The sequence below is a fragment of the Salvelinus namaycush genome, chromosome 30, assembly GCF_016432855.1.
Source record: "Salvelinus namaycush isolate Seneca chromosome 30, SaNama_1.0, whole genome shotgun sequence".
Lineage (NCBI taxonomy): Eukaryota > Metazoa > Chordata > Actinopteri > Salmoniformes > Salmonidae > Salvelinus > Salvelinus namaycush.
In genome coordinates, this window is record NC_052336.1 from 10,767,711 (window position 1) to 10,783,448 (window position 15,738).

At 46.9% G+C, this 15,738-nt stretch overlaps 1 protein-coding gene across 1 annotated transcript in view; it reads left to right on the top strand.

Annotated features, from left to right (window-relative positions):
• The window catches only part of LOC120025361 (transcription initiation factor TFIID subunit 4-like), a 122,529-nt gene extending 107,281 nt beyond the window's left edge, over nt 1–15,248 (top strand). The window contains exon 14 of the mRNA XM_038969903.1: nt 14,690–15,248. Coding sequence (XP_038825831.1) covers nt 14,690–14,860 — 171 coding nt within the window. The 3' untranslated portion in view covers nt 14,861–15,248. The remainder of the gene's footprint in view (nt 1–14,689) is intronic.
• Nucleotides 15,249–15,738: the final 490 nt, after the last annotated feature.

Genomic DNA, 15,738 nt, shown 5'->3' on the forward strand with positions numbered 1-15,738 from the left:
GCTGTCTGACAGAGGACACTACTACGGTGTAAACCAGGCACATTACATCCACTCTGCTGTCTGACAGAGGACACTACTACGGTGTAAACCAGGCACATTGCATCCACTCTGCTGTCTGACAGAGGACACTACTACGGTGTAAACCAGGCACATTGCATCCACTCTGCTGTCTGACAGAGGACACTACTACGGTGTAAACCAGGCACATTACATCCACTCTGCTGTCTGACAGAGGACACTACTACGGTGTAAACCAGGCACATTGCATCCACTCTGCTGTCTGACAGAGGACACTACTACGGTGTAAACCAGGCACATTACATCCACTCTGCTGTCTGACAGAGGACACTACTACGGTGTAAACCAGGTACATTACATCCACTCTGCTGTCTGACAGAGGACACTACTACGGTGTAAACCAGGGACATTACATCCACTCTGCTGTCTGACAGAGGACACTACTACGGTGTAAACCAGGCACATTACATCCACTCTGCTGTCTGACAGAGGACACTACTACGGTGTAAACCAGGCACATTACATCCACTCTGCTGTCTGACAGAGGACACTACTACGGTGTAAACCAGGCACATTACATCCACTCTGCTGTCTGACAGAGGACACTAATACGGTGTAAACCAGGCACATTGCATCCACTCTGCTGTCTGACAGAGGACACTACTACGGTGTAAACCAGGCACATTGCATCCACTCTGCTGTCTGACAGAGGACACTACTACGGTGTAAACCAGGCACATTGCATCCACTCTGCTGTCTGACAGAGGACACTACTACGGTGTAAACCAGGCACATTACATCCACTCTGCTGTCTGACAGAGGACACTACTACGGTGTAAACCAGGCACATTGCATGGCGCTGTGCTCGCGGTGATTTGGATGCTGTGCAGTAGCAGTTTAATAGGAAGTCTACCATTGACTGGGAACACAATGGCTTTGGGTGTGTTTGAATATCAGGCAGCGCTGGAGGTGTTAGTCGGCAGGGCGGGTGCCGATGGGCACTCCCGCAGCCGCCCGCCCCTGGTGCAGGAAGAATGAAGCACTTCCTTTTACATGATATGTAATTATTATGGCAGACAAGGGTGTGGGTTTAATACCGAGTCAATATGTAGATACGGTTTTATACATACACACAGTTAGATTAGCTGCCTGAGAAGACAAAATGCTGTTACTGTAGAACAGGTTGCCAAAACGCTGTGCAGGTATACTGAGGAAGCCTTTAGGGCCTCTGCAGGAGAAATCTTTTGTGAGAAATTAAGCTTCCTGGGGACGTGAAGAAGGCTAGGGGGAGTGTGAGGATGAGTCCCAATAACTGAAGACAGACTGGGAGCGGGACATCTCTTCTTAACCTTTGACCCTGTGGGTGTCTCTCCTAATTGGCCTGAATGGAGCCTAGAATCATCCCCTAATCACCTATGCTTCTCATACTCTCTAGTACTGTTCACTTTTTTCCACCTAGTCCCACAAAGCTGAACACCATGTCAAGAAAATAAGGATTTTTAAATTAGATGTAAAATGTGCTGTAAATGTCCCAGGTTTGACAACCCCTTTCAATATGACACCCAGACTTGGGTAGGTAGGTCAAACATGCACATGGAGTTGCTCTTTAGAATTAAACTCCTCAAGTTTCAGTTGGTTCTTTCTGGGGCATCTATATAAAACATGAAGATCATCTCTGTCTGTCCCCTGCAGACCCAGGATGTTAATCAGAGCTGCTCTTCAGACGTAACCTACTCCCCCTGCCTTTAATGACACACTGTAGCTACACGCTTTATACACACTTTACATCAGGTGGGGATTGGTGACAGGAGCAGGACAGGGACAGAGCGTACGACAGCTGAGGCGATAGCTTGCAAAAAGGACCCATTTATTTGAGATCAAGGACCTGTTTAGAGTTTGAACCTCCACTGGAAAACTCCTCTCTAATATCTCAGTGATCTGCATAATCATTCCCTTGGTGCACTGGGTTACATGACATGTTCCTTGGAAGTGAAAAGTGTTGCTTCTCGTATGTGGTTTTCTGGTAAAACATTGACAGTTCTGGGTAGATGGGTAGAGTGTGGTGCTCTGGGATCTAATCTTGTGCCTATAGTTTCCCTCCCATTACCCTGTGAAGTCAGGATCTATTAGTACCACAGTACGATGCTCTATAGTTCTCTAATGTTGGCCACCATTACGCTAGCCTACTTTGTTCTCCCCAATTAGGCCATTTCTGTCTGGGATGTGTTCAGTAATGTGTTCAGTATCTGGGCATCCTTTACTCTTTCCTGAGTAGCTTCTTTGTTTCTGTTCGCTGGTTCCTGTCCCTCCCTGTCCAAGTTTAGGAGTGATTCACTTCAACAAAGACATCAGAGTCGGACCACAGCCCTCATTTGGCATCTTTCTTAAAGGCCCAATGCAGCCATTTTTATATCAATATCCCAACAATTCTGGATAACAATGAACTACCATACTGTCCCTTAAAATAAAATAAAAATAGCTTTTTAGCAAAAAACTTTCTCAAGCAAGAATTTTGCTAGTACAGTCTGGGAGGGGTCTGAGTGGGGAGGGGAAAACTTAAAACTAGCTGTTATTGGCAAAGAAGTTTGGAACTGTCTTTCTTATTGGTCTATTAATCAATTTACTGAATGGTGATGTCATCATGGAAGCCGAAACTCCCGCCCTGTGTAAATTGTATTTTCAACCAACAATTATTTTTAAAAATCACTCTTTCACAGTGTTAGCTTCATCTGCTGTTGTACAATATAATATAAAATAGAGGAAAACTGAATTTTCACTGCACTGGGCCTTTAAATGTAGCTAACCATCAGTTGAAAAACACCCCAACCAGTGCCTTGGTTATTAACTCAGTCACCACCCTCTCATTCAACTTGAATTAAAAATTTAAAACTGCAAGAAATGACACTGCCACACCATTTAAAGTGTGTAAAAACCAACAAGGGCTCATTAGCAGAGTACTTCTGAAGACAAGCATTCTGACTTGAGACTCATTACACTTTCCCCATTTTAACTCTAATTGGGTTCATTTTATATATGAAACGCTCTGAATATTTAATGCAGAAAAAGTTTGGCACAACTGATACTTTATGAACAGCAGTTCTGAAGATAAATTGCCCAGGTTATCAAGTATGTAGAGTACAGGATTATCCTATTAGTCGTCTGTTGTATTGCTCTAGATAGAACTTCAGAATGGGTTGCTAGGATGGTGGTACCATGTTCAACAGTCTAATAGTCTTATTGTTTAAATATCCATGTCTTTTTATGTTAAAAGACAAAGACATTTCGTGTTGGGTCTAATCAATCTGATTTAGGTCATAACAGCTCTGTTGTTGTACCACTGGCCAACAATAGAGCTCTTCTGACCATCAATCCCACAATGCTATTACCAACTTTAACATTGAGGATATAACCTAGTTAATATATTAAAGTCTCTTAATTTGGTAAGATAGTCACCTAGTCCAGCTAAGAGCGATGCAATTAAACATGAAAAAATATGTAATGTTTTTTGTTGTAGTTTCTGCCATCTCCGACTTGCTCCTCAACCAAAATTGTTTGTTTCTCTGAGGTTGGAAAATAAAAAACAGCCCAGATTCTGTTTCCAGGCACGGAAGTTCTTTGTTTGGAAGGAAGGTTCCGGGTGCTGCACACTGTTTAGCTTGGTGACCCTGTGACTGTCTTCTGAGGAGTTGTATGAGCAGCCCTCCAGAGTACTGCTTCAGGTTCAGCTTTCATCTTAGCAGTAACCTGTGGACTTTGAAACTCAAGGCGATGGAATTGCAGCTTTGTCAGTACACTACTAATTAGAAAATTCCTGACCTAAAGCAAGATGTTTTAATTATGTGTTGTGTCAACGAGTTTGCAGATTTAATCCATGGTTGGTACACACTCAAGTGTGCCTCGAACTGTGTTGTTGTACTCACACCATAAATCAACTGTTAGGGATTTGTTTTAAGGCTCTTTTCCCTTTCCCTCTCTATCTGCCCCTATAACCTTCTGCCTTCTCATCCTCCATGTTTGTTTTAAGCCATCACATGCTTAAGTAGCCAAACTAGATGGTGAGTTAATGTGTTAGCTCGTGAAAAAGCTGTTCTGATTTGCGTTGGTTTGTGTTGTGTGTGAGGCTGAACAGTGTGACAGCTAGGCTATAGAGCTGTAGCTGGGTGTAGACTACAGCGCTGGTCTGTTGCTGTGAGTCAGTGTGAGGAAAGCCAGGAAAGGGTTAAACAGAAATTGAGCGGGGATGCTGGGGGCAGCAGTGCTGCAGAACATAGCAGTGTTCGTGCGAAGGCAAGTCATTTCCCGAAACACTGCAGACACATGGCCTGCGGCGCTCTGAAACCTTTGGAGACCAAAATGGCTTGCAGGAGTTAGAAGTAATAAGGTGTTTTTTTGCCTTCTTTCTCCTTGACTGAAATTCTGCACGGTTGCTATGCATTATTGCCATGGAGCTGGGTAGCAGTTTTTATGTTTGTGTGGGTATTAAGATGCTCTGCAACTGGCATTTTTTTGTGGATTTGTTGTTCTTCTATCATGATCAGAATGCCAGACCTGAATATTTTTCTCTCGTATTTGTTCAGGACAAAGGGAAAATATGAGACCCTTTTTAGATTAAAATGACTATATTTATATATTTACCTAACATGGTTGAGCATGCCCTCTCTCTCTCTCTCTCTCTCTCTCTGTCTGTCTGTCTGTCTGTCTGTCTGTCTGTCTGTCTGTCTGTCTGTCTGTCTGTCTGTCTGTCTGTCTGTCTGTCTGTCTGTCTGTCTGTCTGTCTGTCTGTCTGTTTGTCTGTTTGTCTGTCTGTCTGTCTGTCTGTGTCTCTGTGTCTCTGTGTCTCTGTGTCTCTGTGTCTCTCTGTCTCTCTGTCTCTGTGTCTCTGTGTCTCTGTGTCTCTCTCTGTCTCTGTGTCTCTCTCTGTCTCACTGTCTCTCTGTCTCTCTGTCTCTCTGTCTCTCTCTGTCTCTCTCTGTCTCTCTCACTCTCTCTGTCTCTCTCACTCTCTCTGTCTCTCTCACTCTCTCTGTCTCTCTCACTCTCTCTGTCTCTCTCACTCTCTCTGTCTCTCTCACTCTCTCTGTCTCTGTCTCTCTCACTCTCTGTCTCTGTCTCTCTCACTCTCTGTCTCTGTCTCTCTCACTCTCTGTCTCTCTCTCTGTCTCACTCTCTGTCTCTCACTCTCTGTTTTATGATCATTGTCATAGTGCTTTCCTGCTGGTGTATGGTTTCCTACAGAATAGGACTTCTCTATGAGCCCTGACCCTCCACAAGGTCAGATAAAGGGCAATCTGTGTACGAGTCTGAACATAAACCTGCAGTATTAGTCCAGTCTTCCTCTGTCCTCTCTCCCATTCTGACCCCCTGATTACCAGCAGACTGAACCAAAGCCTTTTCATCCCCTCCCCTGGTTCTGTTAATCTTGGCTTGCCTTCTCTTCGTGGTTCAAAGAGGGGCTCCGGCATATAATCTGGTGTATGGTACATCTGTGAATTATTATTCTAATTCTTTATACGTTTATTAGAGCTGAATAAACTGCACATCAAATACATCACTTGGGCGATGTCAAAAGGCCCGGGGCAAATCAGCCGACATCTGTTAACTCTTTCAAAATGGCCTCATCCAGCATGTCTGTGGGCGTATAGGGGAGAGAAAGAAAGAAAGATAGAGGGGGGAGAGAGAGATGGGGACAGAGAAAAGAGTGGGTGTGAGAGAGAGGGAGAAAGAAATGGAGGGAGAGGGAGAAAGAGAGGGAGAGAAAGAGAAAGAGAGAGGGGCTCTGTTGCTGATTAATGGCTGCCGTAGGAGAGAGGGAGAGGCTGTTGTGCAGACGGAGAGTGCAGACCGAGCGTGGAGAGAGAGGGACTGCACTCCCACGGCTGGGCTACACACTATAAACAGAACTGAGGGAGAGAGGGAAGAGAGGAGCGTTCCCTGGTTGAAATGCAGCGTGGAGGTGAACATGTGGGAAAGCTTTGTGTTCCTGGCACACAGTCAGTCAGTCGCTACGGTGGTGATGGGAGGGCCTTTTCCTAACTTCACAGAGCAGGGCGGCGGGCCGGGCTCTTTGACTAAGAGGGACTAACACACTCACTAACCTTTCACCACCGTCTGAGCACTGGTCCCCCATTTGATGTTCCCAGTTGCACAGCCGGTCAGCCACAGTCATGACTGTTGTACTATTAATGTCTGGCTGTGCCTTGTCACATTAACTCCTGGTTTAGCTTGTCAATAAAGAGGCTTCATTGTAAGTCTGTTTGTAAGTCAGAGATTCATTTTTTTGCCTTGAGGTTCAGGCTTTATGAACAGGTGGAAAGGGATGGTTTAACGTGTAAGTTGTAGGTTGATATGTACATACAGCCCACAAGCCAAGCTATTTCTTGACCTTACAGATTTTTCCCCAGAATGTGAAACACACACATTAGATGACTTTCCCATGTTGGAGAAACTGTGCAGACTGCTGTGTGCATATGCACTTTTGTCTGTCTGTCTGTGTGTGTACGCGTGTGTCTGCAGCCTCCTCTCCTCCCAGCCCCTCCTGTCTGCATTCTCCTCTCCTCCCAGCCCCCCCTGTCTGCAGCCTCTTCTCTTCCCAGCCCCCTGTCTGCAGCCTCCTCTCATCCCAGCCCCCTGTCTGCAGCCTCCTCTCCTCCCAGCCCCCTGTCTGCAGCCTCCTCTCCTCCCAGCCCCCTGTCTGCAGCTTCCTCTCCTCCCAGCCCCCTGTCTGCAGCTTCCTCTCCTCCCAGCCCCCTGTCTGCAGCTTCCTCTCCTCCCAGCCCCCTGTCTGCAGCTTCCTCTCCTCCCAGCCCCCTGTCTGCAGCCTCCTCTCCTCCCAGCCCCCTGTCTGCAGCCTCCTCTCCTCCCAGCCCCCTGTCTGCAGCCTCCTCTCCTCCCAGCCCCCTGTCTGCAGCCTCCTCTCCTCCCAGCCCCCTGTCTGCAGCCCCTGACTGCAGCCTCCTCTCTTCCCAGCCCCCTGTCTGCAGCCTCCTCTCTTCCCAGCCCCCTGTCTGCAGCCTCCTCTCTTCCCAGCTCTCTGTCTGCAGCCTCCTCTCTTCCCAGCCCCCTGTCTGCAGCCTCCTCTCCTCCCAGCCCCCTGTCTGCAGCCTCCTCTCTTCCCAGCCCCCTGTCTGCAGCCTCCTCTCTTCCCAGCCCCCTGTCTGCAGCCTCCTCTCTTCCCAGCCCCCTGTTTGCAGCCTCCTCTCTTCCCAGCTCGCTGTCTGCAGCCTCCTCTCTTCCCAGCCCCCTGTCTGCAGCTTCCTCTCCTCCCAGCCCCCTGTCTGCAGCCCCTGACTGCAGCCTCCTCTCTTCCCAGCTCGCTGTCTGCAGCCTCCTCTCTTCCCAGCCCCCTGTCTGCAGCTTCCTCTCTTCCCAGCCCCCTGTCTGCAGCCTCCTCTCCTCCCAGCCCCCTGTCTGCAGCCCCTGACTGCAGCCTCCTCTCTTCTCTACAGAGTGCTGATCCAGCAGTATTGGCTCTGCTGGGCCAACCAACCCAACCCTCTCTGTGCTGTGTAGAGCTGTGTGTGTGCCAGGAAAAGTGGGCCTTTAACCCTCAGCCCTAAGGTGTGACCTGAGCCAAATCCAATATTTGCTCCAGCATCAAGGCCCGGTGCCACTCAAGTTCAAAGCTGCTGATCAGCAGAAAAACCCTAAACAATAAAGGACCAAATGCTAATTCCTAAGACACCTAGGAGCTTCAACACCACCAGACAATTAGCCAGGAGAGGAGAGGAGAGGAGAGGAGAGGAGAGGAGAGGAGAGGAGAGGAGAGGAGAGGAGAGGAGAGGAGAGGAGAGGAGAGGAGAGGAGAGCATACATTATTAATCAAAAGTACATTTAGGAAAGTGGGGACTAATCGTGGCTCTCTCTGCACCCAAGGTTGAACAGTAGATTAGGGAAGATAGAAAATATTGAAGGTAGACTGACCTGAGCTCACCATTTCCTTACTGTGGAAGAAAGAAATCCTCCCTTTATGGTAGATACTATCCTATAGCAATGAGTGAATAACACAGCAATGTATGGAAAACAAATATCTAAATGAGAGTAAGCATTCTCTTGCTGTCTTCCTGATCAGTTTGTGTGCTGAAATATGTAGGCGCCATAATGATACTGATTGTACACTATGCACATCATGTCAGTTGTATTGTTGTGTGTTTCTGGATGTACATGCACACCCACGCTCCCTGGTCTCTCCCAGCCAGGGTGAACTGCAGTGTGTCTATCCCATTGGCACACTGTCATGTAAGAGTGTGGAGGTGAGGAGGTAAGGGCTGTAGCCAGTGTTAGCGGACTGGGGCCCTTCTCTAGAGTATCCAGTCTCTATAGTCACCTCTCCTCTCAGCCCCCTGTCCTCTCCTCAGGTTCTCCACAGCTCTGTCTGTCTGTGTGTCTCAGGGCACCAAACAACTGAAATGTCTGAAAGGATGTATCGAGGTATCCCTGTGTGTTTTGCACGATGGATATGTCATGTGACATAATGCCTCGCAGCACCCATCACAGATAAAATGACAGATGCTGCTTTTTGCCTCGTGGATCTTTCTCAGCAGCAAAGACGATTTTGCAAAGACAAACTCTCTCTGTCTGTCTCTCTCCCTCTCTCTCTCTCTCTATCTCTCTCTCCACGGTGACCTTACGAAGCGTGCCATTCTGCCGTTCATTTAATGTCAGACACCATTACTATATAATTGCTGTTGAGGGGAAAAGCGTGGTGTTTTGACTTCTCGCCTCTCCTTATATCTGACACTCAACCATCTGCTTTGTTTTGTGTTTGTGAGGGTATTTTCCTATTTCCCCCCTTAACATGAGTCAACATGCATTTGAAAGAGGGATTGGTCTCCATAGATACAGACAACAACAGACCGTGTGTTTGGGTTGCTGGCAGGTTGCAGAGGCTTATTAAGATGAGGGGAGGGGAGGAGGAAGAGAAGAGGCTGCCTGCGATGCTGCTGCGTTAGCTAAGTGAAATCAGCTTGGCTCGCTGGCAGCAGGCTGACCTTTCTCCCTGTATTTGGATCACTTACCCAGGCTGAGGCTCGCCATGAACTGGGTCCGCACAGGAGCTGAGTGAGGCATTCTGGGAGCTCCAGACTACGAGGCCAGGGGGCTAGTAGTGATGTCCAGGGCTACTGCCCATCCCCACCTCCCTCCTCACCCCTCCACGCCAGCGGCCACCCGCCCCGTCTGTCCAGGTGGATGGATGGCTTTGATTGGTGGAGTGTGTTGCTGTGTCGCAGGGCGGTGGGGTGAGTGGCAGTAATTGGCATGGCAGCGGGCAGGCCCATCTTTCACGTGTGGTCAGTCGTGATTGGCCTGATGAGCCGGGTAGGGGCGCTCCTTCCCAGTGAGGACCCTGGGGACGGAGGAGACAGACGGAAGCCTGTCCCGTGTCCACCTCCACCCCGACTGGCCCTCCCGACATGTCAACATCACTGACAGGAACAGATGTGTGGAGGGAGACATGGAAGGGACAAATGGAACTCTATTCCCTATATAGAGCACTACTTTTTTCCAGAGCCATATGAGTACTATAGTGCACTCTATAGGGAATAACTTTTGACCAGAGCTCTATGAGTACTATAATGCACTCTATAGGGAATACCTTTTGACCAGAGCTCTATGAGTACTATAGTGCACTCTATAGGGAATAACTTTTGACCAGAGCTCTATGAGTACTATAGTGCACTCTATAGAGAATAACTTTTGACCAGAGCTCTATGAGTACTATAGTGCACTCTATAGAGAATAACTTTTGACCAGAGCTCTATGAGTACTATAGTGCACTCTATAGGGAATAACTTTTGACCAGAGCTCTATGAGTACTATAGTGCACTCTATAGAGAATAACTTTTGACCAGAGCTCTATGAGTACAATCAAATCAAATCCAATTGTATTAGTCACATGCGCCGAATTCAACAGGTGTGGACCTTACAGTGAAATGCTTACTTACGAACCCCTAAACAACAATGCAGTTTAAAAAAATATGGATACGAATAAGAAATAAAAGTAACAAGTAATTAAAAAGCTGCAGTAAAATAACAATAGAGAGACTATATACAGGGGGGTACCGGTACAGAGTCAGTGTGCAGGGGCACCGGTTAGTTGAGGTAATATGTACATGTAGGTAGAGTTATTAAAGTGACTATGCATAGATGATAACAACAGAGTAGCAGCGGCGTAAAAGGGGGGGACAATGCAAATAGTCCGGGAGTCCGGGTAGCCATTTGATTAGATGTTCAGGAGTCTTATGGCTTGGGGGTAGAAGCTTTTTATAAGCCTCTTGGACCTAGACTTGCCGCTCCGGTACCGCTTGCAGTGCGGTAGCAGAGAGAACAGTTTATGACTAGGGTGGCTGGAGTCTTCGACAATTTTTAGGGTCTTCCTCTGACACCGCCTGGTATAGAGGTCCTGGATGGCAGGAAGCTTGGCCCCAGTGATGTACTGTGCCGTTCACACTACCCTCTGTAGTGCCTTGCGGTCGGAGGCCGAGCAGTTGCCATACCAGGCACTGATGCAACCAGTCAGGATGCTCTCGATAGTGCAGCAGTAGAACCTTTTGAGGATCTGAGGACCCATGCCAAATCTTTTTAGTCTCCTGAGGGGGAATAGGTTTTGTCGTGCCCTCTTCACAACTGTCTTGGTGTGCTTGGACCATGTATGTTTGTTGTTGATGTGGACACCAAGGAACTTGAAGCTCTCAACCTGCTCCACTGCAGCCCCGTTGATGAGAATCGGGGCGTGCTCGGTCCTCTTTTTCCTGTAGAGGTTGTTGTCCTGGCACCACACGGCCAGGTCTCTGACCACCTCCCTATAGGCTGTCTCGTCGTTGTTGGTGATCAGGCCTACCACTGTTGTGTCACTGGCAAACTTAAGGATGGTGTTGGAGTCGTGTCTGACCGTGCAGTCATGAGTGAACAGGGAGTACAGGAGGAGACTGAGCACGCACCCCTGAGGGGCCCCTGTGTTGAGGATCAGCGTGGCAGATGTGTTGTTGCCTACCCTTACCACCTGGGGGCGGCTCGTCAGGAAGACCAGGATCCAGTTGCAGAGGGAGGTGTTTAGTCCCAGGATCCGTAGCTTATTGAAGAGCTTTGAGGGCACTATGTTGTTGAACACTGAGCTGTAGTCAATGAATAGCATTCTCACATAAGTGTTCCTTTTGTCCAGGTGGGAAAGGGCAGTGTGGAGTGCAATAGAGATTGCATCATCTGTGGATCTGTTGGGGCGGAATGCAAATTGGAGTGGGTCTAGGGTTTCTGGGATAATGGTGTTGATGTGAGCCATGACCAGCCTTTCAAAGCACTTCATGGCTACAGACGTGAGTGCTACGGGTCGGTAGTCATTTAGGCAGGTTACCTTTGTGTTCTTGGGCACAGGCACTATGGTGGTCTGCTTAAAATATGTTGGTTTTACATACTCGGACAGGGAGAGGTTGATAATGTCAGTGAAGACACCGGCCAGTTTGTCAGCGCATGCTCGCAGTACATGTCCTTGTAATCCGTCTGGCCCTGCAGCATTGTGAATGTTGACCTGTTTAAAGGTCTTTCTCACATCGGCTGCGGAGAGTGTGTTCACACAGTCTTCCGGAACAGCTGGTGCTCTCATGCATGTTTAGCTAGTTTAGCTCGTGTGGTAGGCTCGTGTCACTGGGCAGCTCTCGTCTGCGCTTCCCTTTGTAGTCTGTAATGGTTTGCAAGCCCTGCCACATCCGACGAGCGTCAGAGCCGGTGTAGTACGATTCGATCTTAGTCCTGTATTGACACTTTGCTTGTTTTTAGGTTCGTCGGAGGGCGAGATTTCTTATAAGCTTCCGGGTTAGATTCTGCTCCTTGAAAGCGGCAGCTCTAGCCTTTAGCTCAGTGCGGATGTTGCCTGTAATCCATGGCTTCTGGTTGGGCTATGTACGTACGGTCACTGTGGGGACGATGTCATCGATGCACGTATTGATGAAGCCAGTGACTGATGTGGTGTACTCCTCAATGCCATCGGAGGAATCCAGGGAACATATTCCAGTCTGTGATAGCAAAACAGTCCTGTAATTTAGCATCTGCTTCATTTGACCACTTTTTATTGATCTAGTCACTGGTGCTTCCTGCTTTAATTTTTGCTTGTAAGCAGGAATCAGGAGGATAGAATTATGGTCAGATTTTCCAAATGAAGGGCGATGGAGAGTTTTGTATTCTTTCCTGTGTGTGGAGTAAAGGTGGTCCAGAGTTTTTTCTCTCTCTGGTTGCACATTTAACATGCTGATAGAAATTTGGTAAAATGGATTTAAGTTTCCCTGCATTAAAGTCCCCGGCTACTAGGATCGCCGCCTCTGGGTGAGCATTTTCTTGTTTGCTTATGACGGAATACAGCTCCTTCAATGCTGTCTTAGTGCCATCCTCAGTCTGTGGTGGTATGTAAAAGAGCTACGAAAAATACAGATGAAAACTCTCTAGGTAGATAGTGTGTTTTACAGCTTATCATGAGATGCTCTACCTCAGGCGAGCAATAGCTCGAGACTTCCTTAGATATCGTGCACCAGCTGTTATTTACAACAATACATAGTCTGCCGCCCCTTGTCTTACCAGATGCCGCTGTTCTGTCCTGCTGATACAGCGTATAACCAGCCAGCTGTATGTTGATAGTGTCGTCATTCAGCCACAACTCCGTGAAGCATAAGATATTACAGTTTTGAATGTCCCGTTGGTAGTTTAATCTTCCGCGTAGGTCATCGATTTTATTCTCCAGATTGCACGTTTGCTAGCAGAATGGAAGGAAGTGGGGGTTTATTCGATCGCCTACGAATTCTCAGGAGGCAGCCCGCCCTCTGGCCACTTTTTCTCCACCTCCTCTTCACGCAAATCACGGGTATCTGGGCCTGTTCCCGAGAAAGCAGTGTATCAAAAATGATTCTGCCAGTCCATGGTGAGTAATCGCTGTCCTGATGTCCAGAAGTTATTTTCGGTCATAAGAGAAGGTAGCGGCAACATTATGTACAAAATATGTAAAAAAAATAAGTTGCAAACAAACAAAAAAACTAAATAGGTTGGGGACACGTAAAACGTCAGCCCTTTTCTCCGGCGCCATTTTATACTATTGTGCACTCTATAGGGATTAACTTTTGACCAGAGCACTATGAGTACTATAGTGCACTCTATGGGGAATAACTTTTGACCAAAGTACTATAGTGCACTCTATAGGGAATAACTTTTGACCAGAGCACTATGAGTACTATAGTGCACTCTATGGGGAATAACTTTTGACCAAAGTACTATAGTGCACTCTATAGGGAATAACTTTTGACCACAGCCCTATGAGTACTATAGTGCACTCTATAGGGAATAAGGTTTTATTTGGGACGCACATTGAGACTACGGGGAGGCTGTGGCCACCCTTACTCTCCAGGGGTTTGCAGGGTATTTGAAGCTAGATACAGTCATGTATACAAAGTCTATAGGGTGAGTTTGTACAACTGCACTGTAGTCTTGGGTCCTGAAAATCCATACCTTTCATATGCTTGCAATTAGGCTCTGTCTATACAACTGTATGTTTATAGAGCGGTGCAATCAATGTATTTGTGGGAGGGTGTTATGGGGAGTTCCTAACGGAAATGGCTGAGTGGTCATTTTGGTGGATTTGCCACCTGTTTTTCATTTGGAAACGTAAACGGTTGTCTGTGATTTATATCAGGGTTCTGTATACACTCATTCTATATTTTAATATAATTCTTTGCATAGAATTGAACAAACAAGGAGTTCCTTTTCAGAATGGAAGTCAGCTCAAAATGTGTTCATTTCCAGGGCGATATAATGAGCTATAAAGACAGTTTAAATGATCTTCACATCCTGCTAGTTTAAGTGCAATGTAATGCTATACATTATTTCTTTGTTTACTAGAATGCACGTAAAGTTCTGGACTTTATTAATGAATCAGCGTTGATCTCGTTCTCTTACTCTACGAGAGGGTTTTACTTTGTTAAAACTGAAGTAAGGGTTTCACTGTAAACACCTATTCTATTCGGCGCATGTGACAAAAAACATTTAATTTGATGTGAAGTAAGTGTATGTGCCTAATTGTTGAGAGAGGCTAGCCTATATGCAGCACTCAGATGTTTCCTGTCTAACAAGGATGTGTTCATTTTTAGACATGGGAAACAGTCACGGTACATCTTCAACAGGTTGGGTGACTTAGACACAGAGCAGTGAAGGCGTTCACAGTATTGAAAGCCTTGTCATGATTGGATGATATTGATGTTAGAGATATGTTGTCCCTTACTTACTTTACCTTCCCCTCTCTCTGTCTCTTCATTTGATTTGATTATCTCTGTCTCTTCTCTCTGTCTCTTCTCTCTGTCTCTTCTCTCTGTCTCTTCTCTCTGTCTCTTCTCTCTGTCTCTTCTCCCTGGCTCTTCTCTCTGTCTCTTCTCTCTGTCTCTTCTCTCTGTCTCTTCTCCCTGGCTCTTCTCTCTGTCTCTTCTCTCTGTCCCCTCTCTCTGTCTCTTCTCTCTGTCTGTTTGAGTGCCAACCGAAACATTTTTAACTTTAATTGGTTATTTAATTCTTACCAGCCACCTACAGCCGCTAGCCTTGGAGCAGACCCTCTGCTCCTCTCCCCTCTCTATCCTCAGGTGTACATGATGTTGAGATGGATCTGTTGTCCCAGGACTCACCCCCTGTCCTCTCTCTCTCTCCCCAGGTATCAGGCAGCTCAGTGGGGTCGCCGGGTGCCGCCTCCTCCCCCTCCACGTCGTCACAGCGGCAACGTCAACGCATCACCCGCGTCAACCTCAGGGACTTCATCTTCTACATGGAGCAGGAGAAAGAGACAGCCCACTCACTTCTGCTCTACCGGGCTCTGCTCAAGTAGCACCCTCTCCCTTCCAGCACCCTCCTCTCTCTCCCTTACCATCTCCTTCTACCCCTGCAACGTGCCTTCAATCGGGTCAGATGTTTCAGCTCAGTGTCTGTGTTGTGATGTTGATATTAATGTAGCTTTTGATATAAAGGCTAGAGAAAAAACAAATAAAATGTATTGTATGTGTCTTTATCTGTTTTAGTTTCATGATAAATACACTGAGTACCAAACATTAAGAGCACCTTCCTAATATTGCCCTTTTGCCCCCAGACCAACTCAGTTTGTCGGGGTATTGACTCTACAAGGAGTCGAAAGTATTCCACAGGGATGCTGGCCCATGTTGACTCCAATGCTTCCCACAGTTGTCAAGCTGGCTGGATGTCCTTTTGGTGGTGGACCATTCTTGATACACACTGGAAACTGTTGAGTGTGAAAAACCCAGCAGCGTTGCAGTTCTTGACATAAACCGGTGCGCCTGGCACCTACTATCATACCCTGTTCAAAGGCACTTAAATCTTTTGTTTTGACCATTCACCCTCTGAATGGCACACACACAATCCATGTCTCAAAAATCCTTCTTTAACCTGTCTATTCCCCTTCATCTAAACTGATTGAAGTGGATTTAACAAGTGACATCAATAAGGGATCATAGCTTTCACCTGGAGTCACCTGGTCATGGAAAGAGCAGGTGTTCTTAATGTTTTGTACACTCAGTGTATATGTATTTAGAGTGTTGAATTTAAGGCCATGGTGATGCAAACTCCTTGGGTATTATTGGGACTGGGTTTTTAAGGAGAGATGTGTTTTTGTGTCTAAGGACCTGAGCCAGTACTTTTTCCATGTCAGTTGTAAATTTGATGTCCCAGGCGAAATACTGAATGAACCATCTC